We start from the raw sequence: 27,564 nt of genomic DNA on the forward strand, positions 1-27,564 counted from the left end.
ACCAACCTCTAACTGAAATTTATTACTTTAGCTTACAAATGTAGGTAACAAGCCACAGCAGTTCCTATGACTTTGTCACCAACAGAAATCACAAATCTTCTCATGGCATATCGTAGCTGATGCAGATATCTCTTTGCCATTGATGCTTATCCTTGACATCCATGGCTGTGGCAGTATAGTCTTACCACTAGTTCTTGTTATTTAATGCGCTGATGAAGAAACATCTACATTACTGCATCACAAATTGATGGTTTAAACATTTTGAAAACTGAATTTCAATATAATTGGTTGCCTTCCTATGTGTTTCCTCTTTTGCATTTGAAAATATTCCTAGAAGGGGTCCATGGGCTTCACCAGATGCCAGAGCAGCCACTCCCCCAACTCCCCCACCCACAAATTGCCATCTTAAAGGCATACCATAGTATAGTAATAAGAATAAGGTGGATGTATTGATTAATTTCCTTCTTTTTTCCTAAATACGTTCTAGGAGAAAAAATATTGGTAGCATAATGATTGTGTGTGTGTGTGTGTGTGTGTGTGTGTGTGAGAGAGAGAGAGAGAGAGAGAGCAGAACATTAGTTAACATATCCTAGGACTCTAGAATTCTTCAAAGCGCTGTAGAAAAGTCCCCATTTCAAGAGGAATGTGTGGGCTTCTCTCAACATGCCTATAGATTCCTCGACTTCAGGGTCTTATTTCCATGCCTAGCAACCCCCAATGCATGAGGAATCAAAGTGCTTTTGGTCATACATGGGGGTCTCTAAGGGAGGGCAGCCTCAGGTCCTGAGCCCCTGCATGGCCAGGGAACCCCAAATGGTGAAAAGGACCCGGGCTCTTTCCGCACTGGCTGGGACCCTGGTGAGCCAGGTGGGCATCTGTCCCTTATTGGCCTGGGCTGGCTGCTGCCCACTAGATACCTTAGACTCGGTGATGCTCATAGCAGTGCCTGCTTCAAGGATTAGCGGTAGATGCCAGAAGCCATCCACACACTGTCCAGCACATCACTGCCCTGTGGGAGATGTGAGCCCATGTTATTCTGTCTCAGGCTCCTCATGTGAAGATGAATGAGGAAGAAGATGTTTAGAGACATTCTGTATCTGGGCCCCAGAGTGTTCAAAGAAATGGACTCAGTGGGAGATTTCACAGAAAAACATAGATTTCTGGCTTCTCTTAACAAATGGAAGATTGGGTAACCACAGTGTGCCCCTCACCCTACAGAGATCAGCAGAAGCTAAAAAGTGGCCACCATTTAGGATGAGACAGAAGCTCTGCTGTTTGTTGCAGGCCCCAGACTGGCCCAAGTCTGTCGCCTGATATGACCCATCTGGCCTCTGGAGGCGTTTGAATTATGGCTTCTGAAATGGATTATTCCTAAGTCCCTTTTGGATTCTAACACTGTGACTTTAAAGATATTGGGGGAAAGTCCTGTGTGCTGGGCTTTGTGAAGGATGTCAGAAAATCATTTGATTCTGAAGTTGGTGACATTTAAATTTTTAGAGGGCTCAGATTATGTTTTTGCATCTCGGCATAGGGGAGGCGCTGTATAATGTCTGCACTTTTGTTGATGGTGGGTGAAATGGGAGGGGGTCACCTGCTGCAAACTCCTCAAGCACCTGTGGACAGGTGGAAGGAAGGCAGTATTTCTGTGAAGGATGCTGATGCTACGGATCATTTTTCTTAGTCTCTGATATCAGCAGCAGGGAATTCTATACCAGAATCTTTTTTACAAAGGAAGCTTTAAACACGAGAAGGGAGACCTAGTCTTCATCTCTTCCTTTCAACAGGAGGGAGGGTGGGTTGATAACTATTAAGCACCATCTCACCATGGTTCTCTACACTCACCAAAGAAAAGCTAGGGTTTAGCTGTGCCGTAAATCGGCATCTCCGTATTCAGTTTGTAGTTGATGGAGTTAGTTTGGAGTTGATGGAGTTAAAGATTCATTCAGATGCAGGGTCATAACACTCATTTCCAGCTTTTGGCTCTGTAAGTACAGAAACCACTTGAGCAGCTGCAAATAGTATTAGCTCTAAGCTTGTTACGGTCTTCCAGACTTATTCATTGATTGCCTTCGATTTCCAGGACATCTCAGATGTAGAATTAAAAAGACTTTAGTTAAGCCAATTACCTTTGTGGCACCTGGGCAACGAATATCCTATGCTAAAGAAGGTCATTGATGTTATTGAAAAAGCAGTTTTATTTGAGCTGGGATTAAAGAAATTGGACAAAAGGTCTAAGAATTGTTTATAATGTGTTCCTTTCTGTGTTGCAAGATCTTGGCCTTTACCATCGGCACCTGACCATGATTACACATACAAGTGGTTGGGTAGATTGTGACTTGATTGCACCAGCTCTAAAGTATCCATCATGCAGATGGTTCCCAGCCAAGTTTTAATCTGAGGTTTCATCTAGCAACAGTTTATATCAGGTGTTTAAAGTGTGGTGGTTACAAGCATGGACTCTGGGGCCATGCTGCCTGGATTCAAATCCAGACAGCTAACACACACCCCTGATGATTTAAGTTCCCATTTCCATGGTGTTGACTTAGAGCCTGGAAATAGCTCTCCAACCACCTGTTCTATTTCCAGGACCCTCTTACTTTGGGTTGGGCTGGTGGCTGGTTACTACCAGTGGAATGTGAACAGAGCTGATGCATGTCACTTCCAGGCTAAGGAGTTGGAGAAGCAAGTTCATCTTCTCCATCCCTTCCCCCTGCGTCTCCTGGCTGAATGCAAAAGGCTCTAGTGCCTGAGGGGAGAGCAGAGACACCTGATGGAAGGATCCTGGGTCCCTGAATCACTATGTGAAAGACTGGAGACAAAGAACCCCCTCAGGGGAGGGTTACATGAACAAGAAGTAAACCTCTATTGTGTTAAGCCACTGAGGTTTTGGGATATTTTTTTATTATAGTAGCTAGTGTCTCCTGAATTAATACAACAACTTACTAGCGGTCCAACCTTAGCTAAGTTACCTTATTTCTCTGTGCCTCAGTTCCCTAACCTGTAAAATGGGGGGAAATAATATCTACCTGACCCAAAGTAAGTAATAAATGCTGGTTGCTATTATTAATAATAAATGATTATTGTTGTTGTTATTGTTCCCGCTGATCCTTGGGGAGTAGGAAGAATGAATTATTTTAAATTGGAACATCAGAAAAATGTGTTTGAAAAAAGTAAGCCACAAGAAATAATCTATACAAGTAGTCCAGGCTTTGTAAAGTAATGGCTTATTATTTGCAGTTTGGCTGTAGTTAAATTTGTTGGTATACGTAAAACACACTCATAAATGCATACAATGAGATTTGTCTTCTCTAACACGCATGGTCCTGTAATCATTATTTTGGCTTTTCGTGTTGTGAGGATGTATGTACAGCATAAATATTCATATTTCAGAACCTCAGATCCCCATGCAGTAATCCAGAAAATATCCAGGAACTGGAGTTTGTTTTTTTTTTTTTTAATAAGCATTGAGACCATTTGATTTTGTTCAGTAGACAGATGAATTTCCCAATTTTGAAGCAGTATGTTACACTGCCATGCTAGGGCAAAGATGGTTGTATCAACAGCAGGTTTAGTAGCTTGCCTCTGACTTAATTTCCCTTGTATAAAACAGGAATCTAATGCAGCATTCACACTCAGTTTTATCACCACAGAGCTAAAATTTATCAGTGGCATTTGTCCAGTTGACTACGTGAAACAGTAAAAGCTTATGAGACTTATTTGGACTTAAAAAACAAAAAGAGTATAGACAGTAAAACAGGGAGAGGAGAGATATCCATCTTTTAATTCAGGACCTGACAGTCTGAAAGTAGTAGAAATCTGTCAGAGACCACCCACAGCAGAGCCACCTGCTCTGAAGAGCAGTCTCTCTGGAACTCTTGATTTAGTAGGGCATTCCACACAGCTCGCTGGGAACAAAGGCTCCAGGGGCACTGGGGCTGGGGACCCCAATACTTCTTGTGACAATGCTTTCTTGAGGTGAGTATCAGAAAGCACCTTGAGAAGTAATTTAGATCACACCACTTCTTCCCCTGACAGCCTTCCCCACCCCGCCCCCACCACCCCACTCAAGCTGGAAGTTCTTAAAAACATGCTGAGGAAAACTACCGCCTTCAATGGTGGTTCATTCCCATGCTTCTCACCCCACAGAACAAGAACTGCCTATAGGTGATGTTCCAGATTCCTCAAGTGGTCCACGTTTGCCGCAGCCCTGCAGAAGTCAGGGTCCAGCTGCTGCCTGCCTCCTCTCTGCTTATTCTTTGGTGGTAATTTAGTGCCCTGTCCTCCTCTCTCTTCTGTCATTCCTAAACAGGGTCCCTCATTCTTATGCAAATTATCTCTTGTTCTGATGGCTTTGACAGAGAAAAACTGCATTCTTCAAGGATGTTCCTCAGACTTAACTAGATCTGGAGGAGCACTGCATTAATAATGGGTGGGGTTTTGTTTTGACCCTGGAGACACTTGATTGGAATATCTCTGTGAAACAGAATGATTTGTATAAAATGGCATTTTCCATTTTCGAATAGAAAAATATTCTTCTGTGACCTAGAGTTCCATGAATTCAGCTAGGTTTGTTGTTGTTATGGTTAAAAAGACGTGTTTCTAACATCAGGTTAAAGGATTTAGAAATATATTTACTTGGAAACATAATTGCTTTGGAGTGTTGTATTTTGAAGTGACACTTCCACATGCGATAATTGATTGGAGAGGAATACTAAGTACATTTATGTCATAATAAAAAAATGACACTGCCTATAAGGAGAGAATCCAGAAATTGTAGATGATTAGTTTTTATTGCAACATCTTTAGTAACATATCTGAAAACTGTCATCCACCCTTACACAAATACAGACTTCTAGCATCCAGTTTCTGCCAGAAGGGAGCCATCCCCACAGTTACTGTTGAAGACCCCCTCAGTGCCTTGGGAATGTATTTGAAAAATGCCATTGCCCACAGCAACATTCAGAGGTAGTTCATCTGTTAGGTTATGACCTTGGCTGAGAGTTTTTTCTTGTTGAGGCAAGAGAATTTCCTTTTTCAGAACTTATAGAACAAGTGTTGGCATGTGTTAACCACTTCTGCCATCATCATCAACATTTTTTGAGTGCTTTACTTTGTGTCCAGGGTGCTGCCAGGGACTTTACACACTCGACCTCATTTGATCATCCTGGGAACAGTAGGAGGTCTGGTATAACCCACTCTACTATTGAAGGAAAGGAGGCCGATGGAGACTGAGCAACTTGTCACATTGCTAGGACTTGAATTTAGTACATCTGAATGGAGAGTCCTTGTTCTTAGCATCACACCAAATGGCCTAGCAAGTGGGATGCACATTGTTGATTTTCCTCAGACTTGAATCCTGGCCAGTGATTCTAAGCCAAGCAGGATGCTGCCACCAGGCTCCAAATCAATAGCATGCCAGCAAAATCCATTCAGATGCTTTCCCACCCATCTGATCATTGTCAGTCCCCTTTGCTACAAATAAGACAGAGGAGACAGAACAGGAACTGCATCACTTTCTCCCCACTGGAGGGACATATGATGAGCTTACATGCAATCTAAGGAGACTTACCTTTCCCACTCTCCCCCGTCCCCCACCTCCCCCACCTCCCCTTGTTCCCACTGTTCATCAAACCTTGACCATAGATGTCCTGCCTCTGTTGACCAACCACCTTGTGATGGCTCATGACTGTCTCATTACACTGATAGGGTACTTTGTAAATTTCATCTCCCAGGAGGCAGGGAATGATATATGCTGTACAGTCATCTCCTTTTCTGCAACCCATGGCTAATTCATTGTTTTACATTCCTCCCTGGGACCCTCTTCCTACCTGCTGACCATCCTGTCATTCTTGTTCCTGGCCAATTTTTCATTGTTTACAAATCAGTTTGGGTTGCCCAAATTTCCTGCTACTCACCCCTCCCTACTCAGGGAGAAATATATGTCTGTGCTTTATAGACAGTTCTGCACTTAGTAGAAGACACACAACACTCTCCCACATCTGGCAGAAGTGACATACCTGCACTGCAGACAGGTGTGACCCTGGGAGGAGACACACACAGAACGGCTGTGTGGGATATCAGGGCTCAGGTTTCAATTGAAATATCCCGTGTGGCTCTGCTCCAACTTATTTATTATTTATTTTTAATAAAAAGAACCAAAAAATTAGCCTCCTTATATCCCAAGGGAACATGTATATTTGTCATTGTTCCCCCCACCTGCCTACACATGGTAGGCAGTTTGTACATATTTGTTAAATGAATGAAAATAGCAGTGATTTCAGTTTAGGTTCCTTTTTTGTATTGGTGTGATCCTTACTTCAGTAGTTGGTTTAATGATTTTACCTCTGGTACTGTGGCTATTTCAGAACTTGAAGGAATGAGAATAAGACCAAAAATTGAATCTTAAGGCAGGAACATGAGGCATTTTCCACTTTTATGTAACAAGCCACCTTTAAGGGTTCTGGGCTTAGCCTGTATGGGTTGCTTTCCCAGTAACAGGGTTTACTGGGAAACGGGGTCAGGGGCTTTTAAGGGAAGTGCTGGAGGCTTAAGGGTGGGATGGGGAAGCAGGCCAGTTTCTTTCAAGTCGTGGGCTTTGAGGCAAGCTCTCCAGATTCTCACTTGGGGACAAGCAGGTCTTTGCTTTATCATCTCCTCCCCTGGACCTTCTGTCAGTCCTCATTGAGTGATTTAATTATACTGACTCTAGAGATGTAATTTCAGTTTGTGATGAGAAAATTTGGCCAAGAGACCATGCTCAGATGTTCCAGCTCTTTGGCTAATGGTACTCCTGCATCCATCCTCTGCAAGAGGGTATTTTTTGCTGGTGCTGAGCACACTCAGAGCACCTCTTCTTTGTTGGGCTTCTATACTAATTAATTGTGATTGATCAGAAGCCTCCTGACTGGAGCCCCCTCTCTGGGGACTGTTCCAGGTGACTCACTCCTAGATATGCAGTTAGCCTGTAGGAAAAAAGTAACCCAAAGGTATGAACAACATTAAGTGTTCTGACAGTGAAGTAGTGCTTTTCTCTTCCTGGTGTTTGTGTGAAATGATCTGGCAAAATAGATGCTACAGAAATAATGCATTTCTCTGTCTCCCTTCTCAAATGATAAATGTTCTTGGCTCATCACAAAATTTCTTGCCAAATGCTGATTCTGCTAACAGAAGGAATGGAAGCTTCAGATGTTCCCCTGTGACAGAGGGAATAAAAAGTTTCTAAGGCTGCCTTCCTTCTGTGTCATGAACGCTGAGAGGTGCTCTTGCGAAGGGCTGTGTTCTGCCTCGACCCTGGTCTTGGCTAAAGCCACAGGCTGTGTTACTCAGGTGTCACTAGCTACTGCCCCAATCCAGGGGGAGGCCCAGAGGATGGATGGGGGTGGCAGAGTGAAGAACATCAGCGTCATCAACCACCTTGTTGGAATTTGTCTGCTCCATTAAAAGCTTCAGTTCAGGAAGGCATTGGTATGAAAATACAACATGTACTAGAATCCTCTGTAGCAGAAATTCCAGGAGGGAAAAACAGGGGAGCACGAAGGTTTAGAGTGGCCCGTTTTGTGCGGGCACTGTGCTGGGAGCTTTCATAGACGTCCTCCCAGTAACCCTCCAGAGCAGCCCTGGAAGATGGGCATCATTATCTCTGGTATTCTGATCGAGGACACTGAGACCCAGGAGGCTAAGCAATTTCCTTAAAGTGGCATGGCCAACCAGCCCAAACAGCTGCCGTGTCTGACCATCAGACCTGTTGATGTCTCCCAGGGAGCCCACCTCTCATTCTCTGACTCTTCTAACTTTTTTTCCAGTGCTGTCTCCCAAGTCCTAGCTACCCCAGCCTCCCAATTTCTTGTCTCCATCCAGTTTTATGTCCCTCCTTCCCACTCTGCACACTGAGATTTTTCAAAACCACAAATCCAGTCATTGGGTCCTTCCTCCCCTTAAATCCTTCAGTGACTCTGGTTGTTGTCTGTCTCCACACCCTCAGCCTCCTACCCAAGTCAGGATGAAGTCCAAACTCTTCATCCTAGCACACTACCCTTGATGGCCTGGCCCTGCTCACTTCTTTGTCCTCGTCTCTCACCAGAGTCCCTCGTCCTGGCCATCCATGCACCAGTGAAGTGGAACAGGGGTAGTTCCCTGAGCTCCAGGCAGCCTCTTGCCCTGAACTCCACACCTACCGCTCCCTCTGCTCATCCCCTGTTGCATCTACCCTCTTCCCAGCCTAATCATCCTGTAGGGTTCCAGCAAGATTGAGTGACTGCCTTGACCACCCCATAAGTGTACTTACCACGATGTTGTATCTTCTTTGCCAGTTTACTCATCAGATCATTAGACCATGAGCTTTCTTCGACTTTGCATTACTTATCATGTTGTGCTTGGTGCCTCGTCCCCTGCCTAGCAGACCATAGACACAAAATAGACATTTGTGGAACAAATAAATGGAGTGTTGGAGACAGAGGTCAAATGCAGACCGGCCTGAATCTTTAATTAGGTGGCATAGTGTCTCTTCCATGTTGGTCTTCCCCACTACCTTCATTTTGTGTGTTGGCAGAAACCCGCTGATACTTTCTGAATTCCTTTTCCCAGTTGAAGGATGCCTGTTTTTTTTGTTTGTTTGTTTGTTTGTTTTGTTTTACTGTTTTTACACAAAACAAAGTAATTGCCAGAGCAGTCCTTGAGGCTGTAGAAAATAAAGCTTTACTGTTGTCATAGCTGTGTGCAGAGGCAAACCCCAGAGGAGGAGAAGTTTGGGGTATTTTGCCTCCAGGTCGTTCTTGGTACCTTGGAGAACAGACGGTTTGTCGCCCAAACACAGCCACGGTATTAATATATAATTAAGTCCCCTGGGCCGCTTTCAGGGGTCAAGAGCTGCGTCTGCTCCTCTGGGGTCAGGCTCCAAGCTTGCGCCCTCAGAGGCCCAGTGGAGGGATAGTGTCCCCACCTGTGACATCCATTGTGCCCTGCCGCATGGCTTTTGCTCACTTGGATCAGCCTCGTAAGCAGCTGCCGCCCTTGTTAACTGACGATGTCTCTGGTTTTAGGTATTTGACTCTCTCTTGGTGAGTCCAAGCCACTGTTGGCTACAAGATCAATGAAATAGGCATTGTGATGGCAGTGAAATGGGCCCTCTGAAACAAGTTCGCAAATATTTAGACTATCAGTCCTTCACTCCCTACTCCCTAAGTTCAAAAGACCAAGCAATTCAAAGTCAGACCTTGCTAGGTTTAAAACTCACTCTCTAACCATTTGACTTTAAACAACTGACTAAACCTCTCTGTGCCTCAGTTCCCCATCTGCAACACGGGGATGACACGTGCCCCCCAGGGTAGCTGTGAGGATTAGACAAATTAATATGTGAAAATCTTCCGGCGCCGTGCTGGGCCTTTGACACACGCAGGACTAATTTTGCTGACTTCCTTAGGCTCTGCTAATGAAGACATCCTGCTTAACTACACAGATTCTAATTGGGGCCACATTTCCCCAACAGAACTTTGTTTTTAAGTGCCCATATTCTATTCTACATATAACTACACCTCTTATATTTTCTAATTTCCAAAAAAAGTATGTTTATTATAAAAATTAGAAAATACAGGTAAGCAGAAAGAAGAAAAATCATTTGCAGTAGCACAGCCAACTGTGAGCATTTGGCATCCGTCCTCACAGTGTGTTTCTGTGTATGTTTGTGTGTGTGTGTGTGTACGTGTAGGCAGATTAGTAATTTAAAACAAATTACTAATCACCCATTACTGTCTGTAACCTATTGCAACATTCTATATGCTAGTTTCCTGCATTCTTTTGCACAATTTGGGATGGCTGTGTGGAACTTGTACCGTTGTAGCTTACTCTTTCCAGTTGCTGGAGGTCATATTGCTTGGTTTCGTACAGTAGGTACGTTTTTCATGCTTTTGGTGTATATCACCATTCTAAGCCGCTAAGCGTTTGCAATTGATTAATGACTATCAGTTGGTTACTCTCTCTGTTCTTCAAAATCCTTTGATTCTAGCAAAGAGTAATGTTTCCTGGTAAGAGTAAGACATTACGTCATTCTGACCCAATTCCAACAGCCACTAACACATCTTGAAAAGCAGAGTGTTTTTTGCTTATGGGATAACTTCCCCAGGGTGGTGAGAAAGTAGTATGCGGCTTAGCTCATTGGCAAAGAGGACCCATTGTCACATGTCCTAAAGGGAGAGGGCTGAGGCTGGAAGAGGAATAGAACCAGTGAACTACTGAGTTTGTCCCAGATCTGGAATCCTTGGCTTGGCACAGAGCTTCATGTTGAGCTTACTTAGCTAGGTCACCAGGTACAAGGAGGCCTGGGAGACGCACAGCCCTCCATAAAATCGGTGGCTCCTTTTCACAGAGCAGACTCGGAAGAAGAGAGGATGCGGGAAGGTCTCATTGAGAAGTCGGTGGATAGTCAGAGTTGAATAAATTGATTCCCTTCTAGAAGTCTACTGGGAGAAAAAAACATGTAAATAATAGATATGACCAGAATAATGGGGCCCAATATAAAGATCAAAAGATTTAGGTAAAGGCTAATTATGAAATACATTTTCTTTTTCTTTATCTTAAGCCTCTAGATCACCTTTAGTTTCACAATTACTTAAGACAGAGATTTATTTCACTGACTGTAAATATTAGACTAACATTAGCTTTGTTTTGTTTTACTCACTTCTTGAACTATGTATTTTTGGTAGTGAATCAACCTTGCGTATAAGCTGGCCTTGGCTCTTGGCTTTTGGAGCACATCTGGCAGGCAGCAGAGAACCCCCAGAATTTTTGGCTCCAAAGAGATCATTGGCTTGCATTTGAACTTAGGGAAAGTTTCCAGTGACTGTTATTGAAGTTTTATTCATACACCAGAGGACACTGTTAGCCTGAGCCAGGCTTGGGCTGGCTGGAGTCCCACATCCTGGGCCAAGCCCATCAACCTCCCAAGGAGTGGGGAGGTCACGCTTACAGGACCATCAGACAGTGCAGCTGCATCCTTACTTGCGTCTTCCTTGTATTGTAGCATTGCAGTTGTTCTGCAACAAGCTTCATCCAGAGAAGTTCTGTGAGTGTCTGCTGTGGGCTGGGGGGTGACCATGAGGACCTCAGCTCCTGGACCATGCAAGCTGTGATGCCAGGAGATATGAGCACAGAATGCTCTGGGAGCTTGGAGGGAGGGTGCAGCCTCCTCACCTTGGGGAACCAGGACAGCCTTGTTAAAGAGGAGGGGAAGGCTAGAAGAAGGAAGAGAAAGACTCTCAACATAAACACATAAGATTTTTATGGACATTTTCAGGGAGCAGAGAGAAGCATGTCACTTACGACTCATGGTCCATTATAGGACCATGCAGAGCCTTTCCGAGCATCTTTTAAACCATGTAGCAGATGTCTGTCTTGGTCCAGACTCAGGTGCTCCAGGATAGCACTTCTTAAAATTTCTTCAGGATCACTTTAATTCTGAGAAACTCCAAGCCCTGCACCTGACATCCAGGTTTGAGGCCCCAATGCCCAGTCCAAGGGTCTCTTCCTGCTTTTCTGACCTCCTGCTCTGCCAGTGCCCAATGGGCACTGGGAGCTCTCTGTGGCCAGATGCCTCCAGGCTCTAGGGATTTCACTTTAGTCTTAGGGATTGAAAGAATCCTCTCTCTACATTTGTTTCCTTAGAGTCACTCTCTCTGTGCTTAAACTCTAATCTTGTCCTTTTAGGATACCCAGTGTTATTGCCTCAAAGGACTTGGAAATCTAAGCTAAGAAGGGAAGCGTTTTATGTCATACACACATGCGCGCACACACACACAAAGACTCACACACTCCCTTCCTTGGGACAAGGAAAGACTGAGGCTCCTCCCGGTTTATATATTTGAAGGAGAAGTAGAGGAAATGGGGAGAAAATATAAATTTATATGTTAAAAATTTAAAAAGTTGTTATATTAAAAACAACTGCCATTAAAAAATTGTTATATTTTCCATTTCAGAAATTGCTCTCAAGGTCTCTAGAGCCCAGATAACATGTGGAGCCTTTTGTTTTTCCTAAGTAGGAGCTTGGGGTAAGGGGTTAGTGACCGATTCAGGTTTTCCCTCCAAATGAGGGTAAATATAAGGCCCCCAATATTTTTAGTTCTCCAGACTTTTCATAGCTACATAAATGTAAAGGATTCCTCTTGACATTAAAAGTATTTTGAGCTCCATTTGGAACATTTTTTTAATTAATAAGCAATATTTCTTTCCAGTGGAAACAAAATTAAATGTTTAGTTATATCAAACGTTTTGGCTTTAGGACTCCTTCATACACTTACACAATATTGAGGACTCCCAAGAGCTTATGCGAGTTGTATGTATAAATATTTGCCACATTTGAAATTAAAACCAAGAATTCATTAATTTAAAAATTAACAAATTCAAAACATAAAAACTCATTGCATGTTAACATATTGTACATAACATATTTTATTAAAAATAACTATATTTTAAAAAACAAGTTAGAGGAGTGGCTTTTTTTTCTTTTTTGCAAATCTTTTCAAGGTTTGATTTAAGAGAAGACAGGTAGATTCTCATATCTTTTTTTGTGGTCAATCTGCTGTGATTTGTTAAAATCAAGTAAGAAGACATGCCTTCATATAAATAAGCTGTTGGAAAAAAGGAGGACTTCATCGACCCTTGAAAGGGTCTCAGGGACCCTGCAGAGTTTCTTGGGCCACTTTGAGAACTGCCGATTTAGACAGATAAATTACCAGGGTATGTGATAGGTTTTAAATGAAAACTTGTCTTTGAGAATTTGAGTATACTGTGGGTCAGATTAGTCGCTTATGAACAGACTAACAAATTATGAAATCTTATATAATGGTTATTTTTATATAAGAAATGTTGCTGTTTTAATGTTGTTTGTACTTAGTGTACATGCTTCTTTTTGCAAGTTCCTTGAGGATATATAGGAAGTCCTCAGTAATTGAAATGAATTGAATTGAATTACTAAAATTGACAGCAAGGACTTTAACATTATAAAATGTCTGTAAGATGCTGTGCCTTGATTGCTTTAGGGTTTATTTTTTTCCTGGGTGCTAGCTAAGCTTCAAGAGAACCAGAGCCAGTTTGAACATTTCTCTCTAGTTGGTTTAATAATTTTGAAATACAGTCCAATCTCCCCAAATCCAACAGAGACAGCCATATTGTAACTTTATTTTTACTTATTCCTTTTAGGTAAATGTGCTCTGACATTGTAGGCATGATGTTTTATGGTATCATGTGCCATGTTAATGTTGTCCTCCCTCCTTCCAGAAATACAAAGAGTATGAGAAAGACGTTTCCATAGAAGAAATCGATGGTCTCCAACTGGTGAAAAAGCTAGCAAAGAACATGGAAGAGATGTTTCACAAGAAGTCTGAAGCAGTGCGGGTAAGTGCCTCTGGTTTCTGCTCTGTACTGCCCGAAGACACAAAGGCAGCTGCAGGCAACTGGCATTGATGAACCCAACTCTCAGAAATCAAAGTTGACTCAGCCATGATGTACACACTTTCTTAAGTCTGGTTAACTAGGATAAGCAGTTACTAGGGGCACAATTACCCTTTCTCCACGTAAGGTTTAGGTGCCAGTTTTCGTCTTATGATCGTATGCCTTCAGTGGAGGTGTCCCTAATTGCACATCCACAGAGGATGGCCTCTGGCTGTGTAATGCATTCATTAATTGCCAAAGTACATTCAAGGGTACGTTGTGGTTGAACTAAGCACTTGTAAAAAAATTTAAGCAGTGTTTGCCAAAATATGGAATTGAAAATTTCTGTGGGGTATATGAGTCTAGATGAAGTTGGAAGTTCTTTTTATCTCTATTGGAATATTACTGTTATTATAATGTTTATCTTGACTGGCAAGAGCTCCCTGAAAAATTTTTTAAAAATTTTTATTGGAGTATAGTTGATTTATAATGTTGTTTTAGTTTCAGATGTACAGCAAAGTGAATCAGTTATACATATACATATATCCACAACTCTTGTTTAGATTCTTTACCCATATAGGCCATTACTCCTGAAATTTTATAGTAGCAGGAAGAACGGAACTGCAGTGCACATGTGCATCGTTTTGGATTTCCAAGATGACTTCCAACTTTATTCCTTGTTGCTGACAAAACAGGGCATCTGAATTCTTGATTTAGGACATGTGACTGTTGCAATATCCTATGTTAATACCATATTGGCACAGGATTATGGGAAAGAATTGCAATCTGAAGAGTTCTTTATTTCTAAAGTATAGTTTACTTACCTTTTAGTTTTATTATTTCCAGAATGAGTTTATTATAAAAGTCCATTTCGTATTTTAGTTTTTCTCATCCTTAATTGGCCAAACCAAATTTCCACAAGATATTTCTGCTTTAGACCTTATAATCCCACACATTTTCTTGTTTCTAAAACATTTTTGTACTGTTTTGATTTAGGGAAGGAGGGGCTGTAGTTTAGGTAAGAGCATGAGCTTGAACCTGGGTTCAGTATCTGCCTTTGTCACTTACTAAACTTCAACCTTCTGTAAAACAGCGTTCATGAGCCTCGATTTCCTCATCTTTAAAATGGGGAAAACTCTCACAGGGAGTGTGAAGATCAAACACAGTTGTGGTTTTGAGCCATTTAGCACAGAACCTGGCACATGAGCAGTGCTAAGTGAATAGTAACTTCTGCTCTTACTGTGATTATTAATTTAAATAAGATGAGACTTCTTGGTGGAAACTCTGAAGTGCCTTAAAAGAAAAAAAGTGCTTTTATCTGCCACAGAAATACTGCACTGACAGCCATTCCGGGGAGCTGCATGGTGGCCTCTGGTGTGTCTCTATATCACTCCCTTGAGGCAAGTGGTATTCTTCACAGACAGGGCAGCATGGTAGGCATTTGAATATAACAGTCAGAGAACACTGAGATAAAAATTTTTTAAAAACCCCACACAATTACTATTTTCTATTTATAAAATGAACACCCCCTTTGTTGGAACTTTTAGAATATACTGAAAAGTATCAGAGAAGAAAAATCACTTAAAAGTCCCACCACCCAGCAGGAAACCAAGGCTTGTTTTCTTCCTTCTAGCCTTTTTTCTTTACACTTTTGTGCATGTCCTTGTATGTGTTTTTCTTTTATCAAATTAGCAGTAGTATTGCCTGTTTGCTTTTGTTGTATCCAGCTTTTTTCCACTTCTTTATCCCATTATAGTGTGAGCATTTTCTTGTGTCACTGTGTTTCGAGATTTTCTTAAATGGCTACATAACATTCCAATCTATGGGCGCGTGTGTCATAATTGATTTGACGTTCCTCTGTATCTGGATATTTAAGTTGTTTGTAAGCTTTGATATAAATAATGCTGAAGTAAATCTTCTTGTATGTTAACAGCAGATCAGTAGACAGCACCGACTACGTGTTGGGTGCTTCTCTAAGGACTTTATATACATAAAGTATATATAGGCCTTATCCTGATAACGGCCCTGTGATGGAAGTTACTATTATTATCCTCATTTTACAAAACAGGAGACTCAGAGCAGAAGTTAAGTCACTTCCCTGAGGTTACTTGGGGAGTGGGGTATGGACCCCAGGCACAGGGACCCCAGAGTCCACTTCCTTCATCACTTCCATGCCCTCAGCATTGCATCCTTCAGTGTATGCTGATTTCCTTAAGATGAATTCTCAAACACAGAAACAGTTCCAAGTCTCTGAACCCATCTTTAAGGCTCTTTATGCATATGAAAATATTTCTGTCCAAATAAGGTCATGCCAATCCACAGTCCTTCTAGCAGGAGTGGTGTGTGAATGCACGTTTTCCTGAATCCTCAAAAAATGAATACAAATGTTTTGTTTTGTTTTAAATACTAGTAACAACATCGTCAATTGAGAGAAGGAAATGCTATTATTGTCCCAAATTGGATTTCTTCGTGAATCACAGAATTTTGGAGTAGAAAGGGACATAAATATCCTTAGGTTCTGCCTCTGCAATTGACAGACAAGGAAGGCCTGGTGTCTGGAATTCATGGGGGCTTGTGCATCATGCTACCGTCATGCAGAGTTCTAATCGGCAGCAGGCCCTGGACCTGGGCACTCAGAGGCAGGGGCCCATGTGGTGGGTGAGACATGGGCTCTGGAATAGAGAGAACTGTTCCGAATCTCAGTTCTGCCCCAAGGTGTGAGGCTGGTGAGAAAAGCTGAATGAGCCCATTGGACCTCTTCTCCTCACTCAGCTCCCTTGAGACGTTAGGACTCGATGACTTACTAATCCTTAGCTATGTTTATTGAGTTCACTAGGCACCAGGTCCTGTGCCAAGTACTTTGCACATGCCATCTTGTTTCATTCTTGCATCAGCCCTGGGAATGAGACACGTTACTATCATTGGTTTAGAGATGAGCAAACAGGCTTGGCCCCGGTTACTTGGGCAGGCTCAGTGGAGTTCCGTTGGCACCCAGGCTGTAGGATTATAGTGGCTCTGTGTGTATCTGTGTCAAGTGTTTAGCACAGGCCTGGCAAACAGTAAAGGTTCAGTAAATGTTTGCTCTTAATGCTGGTTACAGGACCTCCCAGTTTGTGAATATGTAATAGTGAGAGAGTCTTGAAGCCTCAGGAAGTCCCTGGATGATGACAGGAGAGAACCTAATTTTGAAACCTTTTTGCTTTAAATTAGTGAGGTGAAAATAAAAAAGACTGATATGGTTGATGTGGTTCCTTGGAGATGGAAAAATGTTTTTTTTGCTCTATTTGAATTGAAATGTTCCCAGAGTAAAGCTATCCAAGATTCTCAGAATTATATATTTTATGTATTTTAAAATAGAGTTCAAGGCCCTTTGTAAGCACACTTGATGCCATAAAATTTAGGGTAACTGGTCCAGCAATATGTGGTTCTCCCCTGCTCCCAATCTTTAAAAAGGAAAGAGGGCTTGTATATCAAGTTGGGGTTTTGTCTGGAGACAGTTTGGTCATTGAGATCGACCTGGTCCCTGTGTGGACTGTGCGTCTCCATTGGCAACAGTCACAGACCATGTGGCATTTGGAGTGAGACGAGGTGGCCACTGACAGGCCTCCTGGATGTTGGCTTATATTAAGGCCAGCGGAGCAGTGGGTGTGACTGTTTTTCATACTACAATTACACCTCACTTCTCCAATAGGAAAGGTTGCTATCACCCATGGGACTTGTGATATTTTGAAGTGCAAAGACCTCAAATTCCAATTTGCCGGTGCGTTTGCGGTGGAGTCTTCACTTGCCACGTTGCAGTAGAATGCTCCACTGTGCACCAGGCCCTGCCTTTCCAGTCCATGCCACACAATGAGCAGCGACCCCCTTCTCAAATGTCCCAGGAAAACACCAGATCTTAGAATTTGCTCCATCCCTGTCATGCACTGTGCCTAGCAACCTCCCCTTTCCGAGCCCCCATCCTCATCCCCGTCCCCAGCAATCCGAGTCAGTCAGAGGCCCTGGTGCCTCCCCTAGTGCCTTCCTGCCAATAACTGACTTAGCACCAAGTGCTCATTGATGGTGGATGGCTGGGAGGACTCAAGAACACAGAGGAAAAAACTAGCTCACAAAAAATGCTGATTATTAAAATTTCCATTGATGTATATAAAATATTTATGAGACTGGCAGTAGCAGTTTAGAAAACTGCAGTAACACCTTTAGTCTGGTAGAGGGAGGTTCAGTTAGTGCTACGGGAAAAAAAAAAGAGTATTAGGGTAACGCAGTCCTTTAACATGCCTGTCACCTCTTGGCTGTTAAACAGTGTTGATCTTTTTCTCTGTCTCTTCGGGCTTGATTTCATCATTTCCCCCCATCACTTTTCCCAGTGATTAGTTGAATCAGAGTGATTTTTATCATACTCATCCCCTATTTGAATTACTCTCCACTATGCAATTATCCTATCACAGAAAATCCTATTTTTCTCCCCATCAGATGTCTGAAGTAAATGTGAAAGCCAGAGTGGCCTGCCCATTACATAACCTCTGCCATCTGATGGATAATGGACTATATGTAACTTTTATTTTTCAGGCTAGCAAATTACAAATAACCTTAGCTTCAGTAATTGCCATTAACATAATGGTGCCATCATTATGGTAGCATTTCTTAACTAATATTTTCTAGCACTTTTTAATGCCACTGGTTTAAATAATTTTTTTCAATTCCACTTGGAGACTTGATGTAGGTTGTTTTAATATTAAACCACATCAGGTTTGATGCAGCAATGCTGCTCTTTGCTTTTGTGTATAAAGATTGCAACCAAAGCATCATCTCCCAACTTCTTTGTTCAAACATATTCATGCTACCAAGCCCTCGATTAATGTTGCTGAGCAATTTATCAAGTATTAAGTCCCTATGAATGGACAGGAAATGGAATCAATTTGTTTTCAGTTCATTAACATTTCAAGGGAGATATTTCATATGCTGGACATGGAGGAAGTGATATGTTCTCTGCCAGCTGTGCACTCCCGTTGGGCCGTGTCTAAGTGACACCTGGAAGTGCTCGGCTGTGTTACAAGTCAGAGCTCATCTGAAATATTGATAGGAGGCAAATTTGACACAGCTTCCCTTTTTTCTGCTGATGGTGACAAACTCTTTTCCCTGATTGAGGGAAGGGAGAAGGCAAAGGATGTGCATTCCATGGCAGTGGTGATAGGGACAGGCTGCCACTGCCTTTCCTTTGTCTTTAAAATCTGAGCCTTCAGTAGAAGTAGCACAAACCATCACACAGATGGAAGGATCATCTGAGGCTCCAGGGAATTCCAAGCAGGCACAACTAACCGTGCAGTTGGAGGAGAATCTGTAGGAAGTAGATCTGGATAACTGCGGGCATCTCTGGTTATAGAGGTAGACTTTTAGGACAGATTCCAACACAGCCAGTGGGAAGTAATGATCCTCTGATTTCCGTGTGGTCCATATAACCCAGATTAGCAGCACACCCTGAAAAAAGTAGATAAACCAAGGAAATGACAAACAGAATGACTTCTTAGAGAATTTATGAATTTATACTAGTGTTCTCCAGAATGGTTTTCTAAGGGTGAATTCCCAAGCATGGTTTTTTGCCTTTGAGTGTGTGGAGCAACTTTGGGGTTATCACACTAATCTGCTTCAGAACTGTAACATCCTTCTGACTTCCCTGGTGTTCCTGGGTTCGGGCCAGGCACTGGTCCACACAACTTTCTCTGCTGGGCTGTACCGAGTGCAGGCCTCCACAAACTTAAACACTTTTCAAAGAGACAGAAAGGATTCTAGGATGGTATCTATTTTGGTAGCATATTAGGCAAAACATTAAGTATTTTATTTGCTGTTCAAATTTATTTTCTCCCCCAAACAATTAATTAGAAGTGGCTAACAAACTTCACTGGGGACTATGAAAAGACATAGCAAGCAAGTTGCAGTGAAACTCACTAAGTGAAGAGTCTAGTCTGTTGTTTCCAAACTTTGGGTAAGATATTTCATAAATTTTAAAAGCACTCTGAAGCTCATACCTGCAAATAAACTTAATCCTGTTTCACTTATTTTCTGATTTATATTGATAAAATGATAAATTGAGCCCTTGAAAAAGACTGTTTTGCTTAAAAATAAACATCTGTGCTTCTTGGGAAAAGCTAAAAGAGACTAGATTATATATTAAGGTTTTTCCCCTTCCTATAGCTACCTGCTGTTCATTGCGGAACTGATTCCCATTATAGCTGTACTGTGGAAAGTAATTGCTGTTGTACAGTAATTCAATTTCAGTGTATTCACGCATCAGTTCACCGATACGGGCTTATCTGGAGAAACCTGGGACTTCAAAGCTTTTTATCGAGAAATTCCACATGCAGCAAGACATTTTTCCTAGGTAACGAATATCAGTTTTTGCATTTAATAAAAATTTACCTTCCCAGAAAAATGAATTTTTTTTCCCCTGCAGAAGAGATTTACGCCAAACTTCCAAAAAGCCAGAGGGTACTATTAAAATGACTTCCTCTAGCTGTTTTTTTGACTGGTACGTGTCTACATATGTATGACTATAAAACACATCTATGTTTTTATGTAAATATATACACTGAGGCATGAAAAGCAGGATGCACCCAAGGAAGGCATGCTCTGACCAAAAATATGTGCTGCAGAAGCGTTTCATATCTACAGGGACTATGCAAACACTTGTGGTATAAAAACTCATCTATATCGGTAGGCATTGTGAAACTTGTTGGTGAGGCTGCTTTCAAAAGCATACCCATTAAGTTGGAAATGAAATCAACCATTTTGTTTACAGATTTCTGAATTAAGGAAAGATTCTTAAGATGGAACTGATTCTCCCTGTATAAAATGACTCTTAGGTTATAAGGACTCTTTTAATACTAAGTCCAAAATAAACTGAGGTCTTGGGAGTTGAATATACTGAACATTGCTAGGATAGACTTTAGTTATCAACCAATGGAGGTAGCTGTACTTATCTAAAAATATTTTTCTGCCTTGTGTACATTTCTGATCTTATCTCAAAATTTCAAAACTTGTTCCTTGAAAAAGGAGTGAATTTGTTTCAGAAAAAAATATGTTTTCAGTCACAAATGGAGAAGGAAAAGACTATTATTTTTTTGTATTGCTGTATCTTGTGACCTATTTGCCCTATTTCCTTCCTCCCTCTTTCCCTCCCTTCCTCTCTTCATTCTTTTTTTTTTGTTTGTTTTTGGCAAACTGCTTTGCAAAATTCCATACACATGTGTAAGGAAATTTAGAGCAGAAACCTCAAACCAGAAGAAACAAAAAATAGCGACAATCTGGATTCACCAGTTTTGATGAGGTCAGCAAACCATCCTTGGTTAATGGTTGAGGGCAAAACCACATGGATCCACGTGGTCTTCGTGGGTTTCACCCCAAATGGGGTTGGGGTTTCCTCTAACATACTTAAGATTGTATCAACCTGAGCCTCACAGCGAGGCCCAGAAGGCTGCTTTCCTGCCCACATTGAGAGTAAGCAACCAGCCCATCTCCTGAGGGAGATGCGCTTCCTGTAAAGAGATGGAAGGAGAAAGGCCAGGCATTTTGTATCTGTTTCATCTCCAGTCTCCTCAAGCCCTTCGTTTTCCATCAAGCCTGTATGGGGAGTTGGGTTGGCTTGGTGAACTGCATCCTAGCTTTCCTGCCTATTCTGGGGCTGTTGGCCTGTAGAAAGAGTTCTTTGTGGGTAGAACCACTATACCAAACCCTCCCCAACTTCATGGTTATTTGTCCCATTCCCAAATATTTGACCTAAAACCTCCTTTTGCAAAGCTATGGAAGACTTTGTTTTGGGGTTTCTATGTAGCTCACCTTACCCATGTTGGTTTTCTTATGTTTTTTGCTTTGTTTTTAATGATTATACTATACAGGTTCACTGTAAAAGAAAAAGGAATGTGCAGAAAACTATAAAGGAAAGATTAGATACCACAGCCCCAGGAGGTATTGAAAGGCACGTGACATCTTTCAATACCTTTTGTTTTTAAATATCTTAATTTTTATGCTTCCAGATGGTTTCTTTCTATTTGTATATGTGTATATGCATATACATGTATATATGTAAACTTCCAAAACATTGGCTTATTCTTTCTTGTAACCAGATTTTTAAAAAATTTTATGTGTTGTGGACATCTTTCCACATTAATGAATATATATTTTTATTCCTTTTCATGACTGCATAATAATCTGCTTTCTAGATGTTTCAATCAAGGAGTTCTCTCTTGGCGAACATTGATGTCATTTAGTGTTTCAGTATTATAAGCAATAATATGATAAACTCTCTTGCAGAGAAGCTTTTTTCCATTTATTTGATGCTTTTATTAGGATGTATTCCTAGAAGTAAAATCAAGGCTTTTGTTATACCTTGCCAGCTTGTCCTCCAGATACCACCCACCTGCTTGTGCTCCCACCTGTGTGGTTGGAGAGGTACTATTACTCCACTTTCTTCCCTCACATTTCACTATTATTAGTCTTTTGGTCTTGGTCAATCTTACAACAAAAAGCAGCATCTCATTTTACTTTATTTTCTGTAACTACTCACTGTTTGGCATGGTGGGTCCTTTCTGGCTCCCTACCTGCCCTACACCAGGGTTTGAGGCAAATTACACAATGTCACAGAGCATGGGTGCAGTGCCACAACATAGAGAAGGCGGCCTGGGTGCTGGTCCCTCATCATCTCATAGAGAGGTGTGCCCAGGCACTTGCTTGGTATATCTTCCCATTTGTTTATGTTGTTTTCAGTTTCTTGCATCAATGTCTTATGATTTTCAGAGTACAGAGGAAATACTTTCAGCTTTTCACCACTGAATATGATGTTGCCTGTATGTTTGTTATATATGACCTTTATTATGCTGAGGTATGTTTCCTCTATACCCACTTTGTTTTTATCATAAATAGATGTTGAGTTTTGCCAGATGCTTTTTCTGCGTCTATTGAGATGATCATATGATTTTTATTCTTCAATTTGCTAATATGGTATATCACATTGATTGATTTGTAGGTATTGAACCAGGTGGTTCTGACCCCGGCTTCTTTCAAACTACTGCTGCTGTGCTGAGACTCAGAGCATGTGAGATTTTGCATGTGCCCCTTAGGAGCAGAGTCTCTGTTTCCTATAGCCCTCTGACCCTTCTGTACACAAGTCCCACTGGGCTTCAAAGTCAGTAGTTCTGAGGGGTCATCTTCCTGGTGCAGGACTCCTGGCCTGGGGATCCCAATGTGGGGTTCAGACCTCACTCCTTTGGAAGAACCTCTGCAGTTAACGATTATCCACCTGTTTGTGGATAACCTATCTGGGGGTGTGAGTCTGAACTATATACTGTGTCTCTACCTCTTCTACCCGTCTCATTGTGGTTCCTTCTTTGTATCTTGAGTTGTGGAAAGTCTTTTCTGCTAGTCTTCAGATCATTGTAGGTAGTTGCTCTATAAGTGGTTGTAATTTTGGTGTGCCCATAGGAGGAGGTGAGCTCAGGGTCTTCCTACTCTGCCATCTTGGCTACACACCTCTCCCTCCCTCCCCTCCTTCCTATTTGGTTGGATCTGATGAAGGAAGACTTGATTTCTGGACAGGGCAAGGAGGAAATGAGTGTTGTGAAGCCATGACTTAGCAGAAAAACCATGACTTTCCCCAGTGTTCTCTGTGCCTGGCTGAAGGAGCTTTTGGTTGTAACGCACAGGCTCAATGCTAGAACTAGGGTGTGTGCCTCCAGGCCTGGCACATGTTTCTCTTCATGTGGCAGATGGTAAACATGGGCAGCTCACCACCCCCAAGAAATGGAACAAACTGATGTTATGAGCAAGTTCAAGAGGCTTTTCGTAAATTAGGGAGTGATGTCATGAAGGAGAATTTGGAGTGATGCTGAGAGCAGTTGCCAAACCCTTTCCCCCCATCTGGGTTTGGTGTTGTCCCAGCTGTAGTCTGTCTGGGTCAGGGCACCCATCTAGAGCCCTGCCTCACCCCTGCCAGCATTAGCTGTCACAGCATCCTGCTTATTTCTTTAGACATGTTTTGAAAGTTGTACTTTGTTTATCTCAGTTTTGACTTGCATATTGTCAGTCTCCACCCTAGAACTCCACTGTCATGAGGGCGGGGACCTTGATGGTCATGCTTCCTTTTATATCTTCAGGACCCAGGCAGGGCACTTGGGTGTCTGTGAATGAATGAACTGGCCACACTGGTAGTGATGCTGTCATGCTCCTGCTTGGGATGAGTGTCTAAGCACCAGAACACGGGGCTGGTTAAGGTCTCAGGCATTTCCTGTGTGTTTCTGCCTGCCCTGCCCTCTGCTCCCCACCAAATGATCCATTTCTCCTCTGCCTCACATGTGAAGTTTGGATTTGGTTTATCTTGTTCATGGTTTATATTATGTTTCTTTATAACAAAGAAAAAGAAAAACAATTTCCTTTCGCATCCAAAGTGAAATGTCACTTAAAATCGTATTTCCTGTTTTCATTGCCTATTTTTATTCTCCATTTACAAAATTGGTTTTGAAAGATTTCCTGTCACTTAGGTCAAGACCCAGTGGACCAAGCAGCCTGGAGAAGAGGGGCTCATGGCCACGGAGACCCTGTGTGAAATTACAGTGCTGGCCCCTGCTGTTAGCCAAGTAACAATTACACCCCATCTGGGAGCCCATGTGGAGATGCTGGGCTCGCCTTGTGGTGCTCTGACTGCCTTACTCACTGCAACTAGAAGAACAAGGTGTCATGTGCAAGTAGATGACATGCATGACACTTTGAAGCAAAGTGGATGGGTCAGGGAGAGCTGAACACAGCAGAATCGCATCAAAAATCTTCTGATCTTCCAGATTATTACATGGTTGTTCCAACAAAACAGACCACGTAGAAAATAATGCCACTTAATTGATACCTAGGCAAGGTGAAAGAAATCTTAAAAGGTTTGTGGGTGGGGGGAAATTATGGTGAATCACTGAAGTGTCACCATCAATATATCCAAATGACAGAATAAAGCAATAATAATAATGATGATAATAATAATAATAATAATAAAAACCCACTAGCTATAATTATATAAATTACTGGCAATGAATGAAAGGTTTTCAGAAATGTTTTGAATGTATATTTAGGATGTTTAACTGGGGATGTGTTGCCGGCATCCGTTGTCTTTTTTTGGTCTTTGCTCAGTTTCCCACATGGAGGTAAGGAGCAGCTGGTCCTGCAACACAGCGAGGTTGTGTATGTTTTCTAAATTAGGTTATGAGGGGAAAATGAAAAGGTAGTTAGGAATTCAATGGCGTTTCATTTATACTACATTCAGGGGAAGGTTGACAGCCCTTTTGAATAATCAGAGTCTTTGTTAAAAATCAGCTGGGATATCCTTGATTGCCTATCCCAAGCTGTACAGGCTGCTTGAACAGACAAATAGAGCTTTGTACAATCGAGGGCAAATGGGGATTTTTTGTGTGAGTGTGTGGTTTGTTTTTTTTTTTTTTTTTTTTAATTTTATTTATTTATTTATTTATTTTACTTTTGGCTGTGTTGGGTCTTCGTTTCTGTGCAAGGGCTTTCTCTAGTTGCGGCAAGCGGGGGCCACTCTTCATCGCGGTGCGCGGGCCTCTCACTATCGTGGCCTCTGTTGTGGAGCACAGGCTCCAGACGCGCAGGCTCAGTAGTTGTGGCTCACGGGCCTAGTTGCTCCGCGGTACGTGGGATCTTCCCAGACCAGGGCTCGAACCCGTGTCCCCTGCATTAGCAGGCAGATTCTCAACCACTGCGCCACCAGGGAAGCCGAGTGTGTGGTTTTTAATTGATATTTTTATGTGTCAGTTGGGGAGGAAAATCATATCCTTGGGAATATACTTAGAAAGCCTCCCTCACTGTGCACTTGGTGATTCCCAAGCATCCATCTCATCAGGTGTTTGATGGTTTTGCAGAGAGGGACTTCTTCAGGGGCCCTAGAAGTCTGTGGTGGCATCAGCAAGTAGATCCCCATCTAAGTCACGGTGCGAAGTTGCTTATCAACATGCCAACACCAGCCGTCTCCTTCCCCCAAGCAGGTGTCTCTGGACTAGGCAAAGGTACTGGCAGTGCTTTTACCAAGAGGTGAGCAGACAGGTGCCAGCTGCCGAGGGACGATGGAAGCAGCCCCAGGCAGAAGCACAAGCAGACTTGCAGGGGGCGAAGCCTGTAGGCAGCTGTTTGGCCGGCTACATGGTGGCCTCTGGTATGGGGCTTTTGTAGCCATTCAGCCTATCTTCTTGAGAACTTTCCCCAAAGGGCTCAGTGAACCTCTTCCGTTGCTGTGCTGGGAGTCTGTCACTACAGTCTCGGTGGCCATGGTCTGTGGTCCACGTGGGGAAATCAGACATGGTAGAGATGAATTGACTCTAGGGAAGTGTATTTAGCCTTCTTCTCTTGGCAAAATGAACATAGAGTGGGGTGGGTAGTGGTTCACACTCACAGGAATTGCTTCAGTGGTGATGGGGAAAGTCATAGGCAGGTTTTACTTGATCTCCGTGGGCTTTGAGAAAAAAATGAAATCACATATGCAAATATGAAGTGATGTAAAAATGTCCAGATTTAAAGCTTGAAAAATTGAGAAGTGTAGCCACCCGAGACCCCCATTCCCACATAGTGACAGTCCAAGTGAACTGCCCAGTTGGTTGATTTCCATGCTGCTTCCCTGACATTTATGTTGCCACTCTGTGCCCCCAAAGTGCTGAGTTGGCAATCCTTGGATTAGTTAGATTAGGGCCACAGCCTCTTTTAGTGAACATAGCAGAGTGTTTTGGTGTATGAGGTCTGAAAGCTCATAGGCAGGATATTCGCAGCATTTACAATTTACTCTGCAGAAAGTGAGCAGTAGTCATTGTCATTGTCACAGTATGGAGGGCTTCTCTTTTGCTAAGCCACTATGCTATGCTCTACATCTGTTATCTCATTTAAATGTTACCATCCTGTTTTGGATTAAAAACTTCTTGGCTGGAGGCGAGGATTGTTTCACAGGACACAGGATAAGAAAGCATTATAAGGAGACAAGGATTTCTTTTTCTTTCAAGTTTGTGATCCACCGGATGGGACTGTTTCTGAGATTTTTCTTCACCTTTAACATTTTAGAATTTTAGCCTTTGTTTTGGTCTCTTACCCATAAGTCCTATTTGTTTCATTGTGCCTTTTCTCCCAGCTCAAAGAAGACCTGAGCCGTGTAAATAATTCCCGATCTGGTATCATTCACAGAATCAAGAAACAGAAATCAGAGTGATCCCCTCTCTCCCTAAATCCCCCTCCCCCCAGCACACACTTTCCTATTAGAATGATGACTGGGACAATATCACACATGAAGAAGGGTATGAAAAATGTTCAGAGTGGTTACATTTGAATATGGGGCACTTATCTCTCTGTGCAGGCACCTGATAGAAAAAAATAATTCATCAAACTTTGTTCAAGAAAAAAGAGCATTAAGCCTTCATCAACAACAATATCAAGAGCTCACCATGGCAGGAATGGGACAATAAAGGAGTTATTTTACCAGAATTAACAGGAAGAAATTAGCCCCATGTATCCTTCCTTTTTATCACAGTGTGGTACATTTGCATATTTTGAAATTTCACATTTGCATAGTCAGTGATTTTAAATTAGATTCTCACATTTCCTCTCTGATGTTTGTCATGTGTATAACTTGTCTTAATAACTGAGTTGTTAGCATTTCAAAAACAGTTATCTAATCATTGGCTCAACCCTGAAAACACAGCGCCCAGTTTACCTTTACAATTTTTTAACAGCTTTACTGACATATAACTCACATATGATACAGTTAACTCACTTAAAGTGTAGAATTCAATGTTTTTTAGTATATCCACAGAATCTGTACATCCATCACCCCAAGATTTTCATCAACCCAAAGAGAAAACCCTGTGCCCGTTTTCAGTCCTCTTTGTTCCTCCTTTTCGTGCCTCCTTTCTGTATCTATAGATTTACCTATTCTGGACATTTCATATAAATGGAATCATACAGTGTGTGGTCTTTTGTGACTGGTTTCTTTCACTGAGCATGATGTTTTCAAGGTTTACCCATATTGCGACAAGTATCAACAGTTCATTCTTTGTTATGGTCAAATATTATCCCACCATATAGATATACCACATCCATTTATTGTTTATCCATTCGTCA

At 42.1% G+C, this 27,564-nt stretch overlaps 1 protein-coding gene across 1 annotated transcript in view; it reads left to right on the forward strand.

The window, feature by feature from the left end:
* CACNA2D3 (calcium voltage-gated channel auxiliary subunit alpha2delta 3) overlaps nt 1–27,564 on the forward strand; it is a 768,110-nt gene that overhangs the window by 146,382 nt on the left and 594,164 nt on the right. Inside the window, 1 exon segment of the mRNA XM_036869418.1 lies at nt 13,267–13,383. Within this exon segment, the coding sequence (XP_036725313.1) occupies nt 13,267–13,383 (117 nt within the window).

Source organism: Balaenoptera musculus, chromosome 11, assembly GCF_009873245.2.
Source record: "Balaenoptera musculus isolate JJ_BM4_2016_0621 chromosome 11, mBalMus1.pri.v3, whole genome shotgun sequence".
NCBI lineage: Eukaryota > Metazoa > Chordata > Mammalia > Artiodactyla > Balaenopteridae > Balaenoptera > Balaenoptera musculus.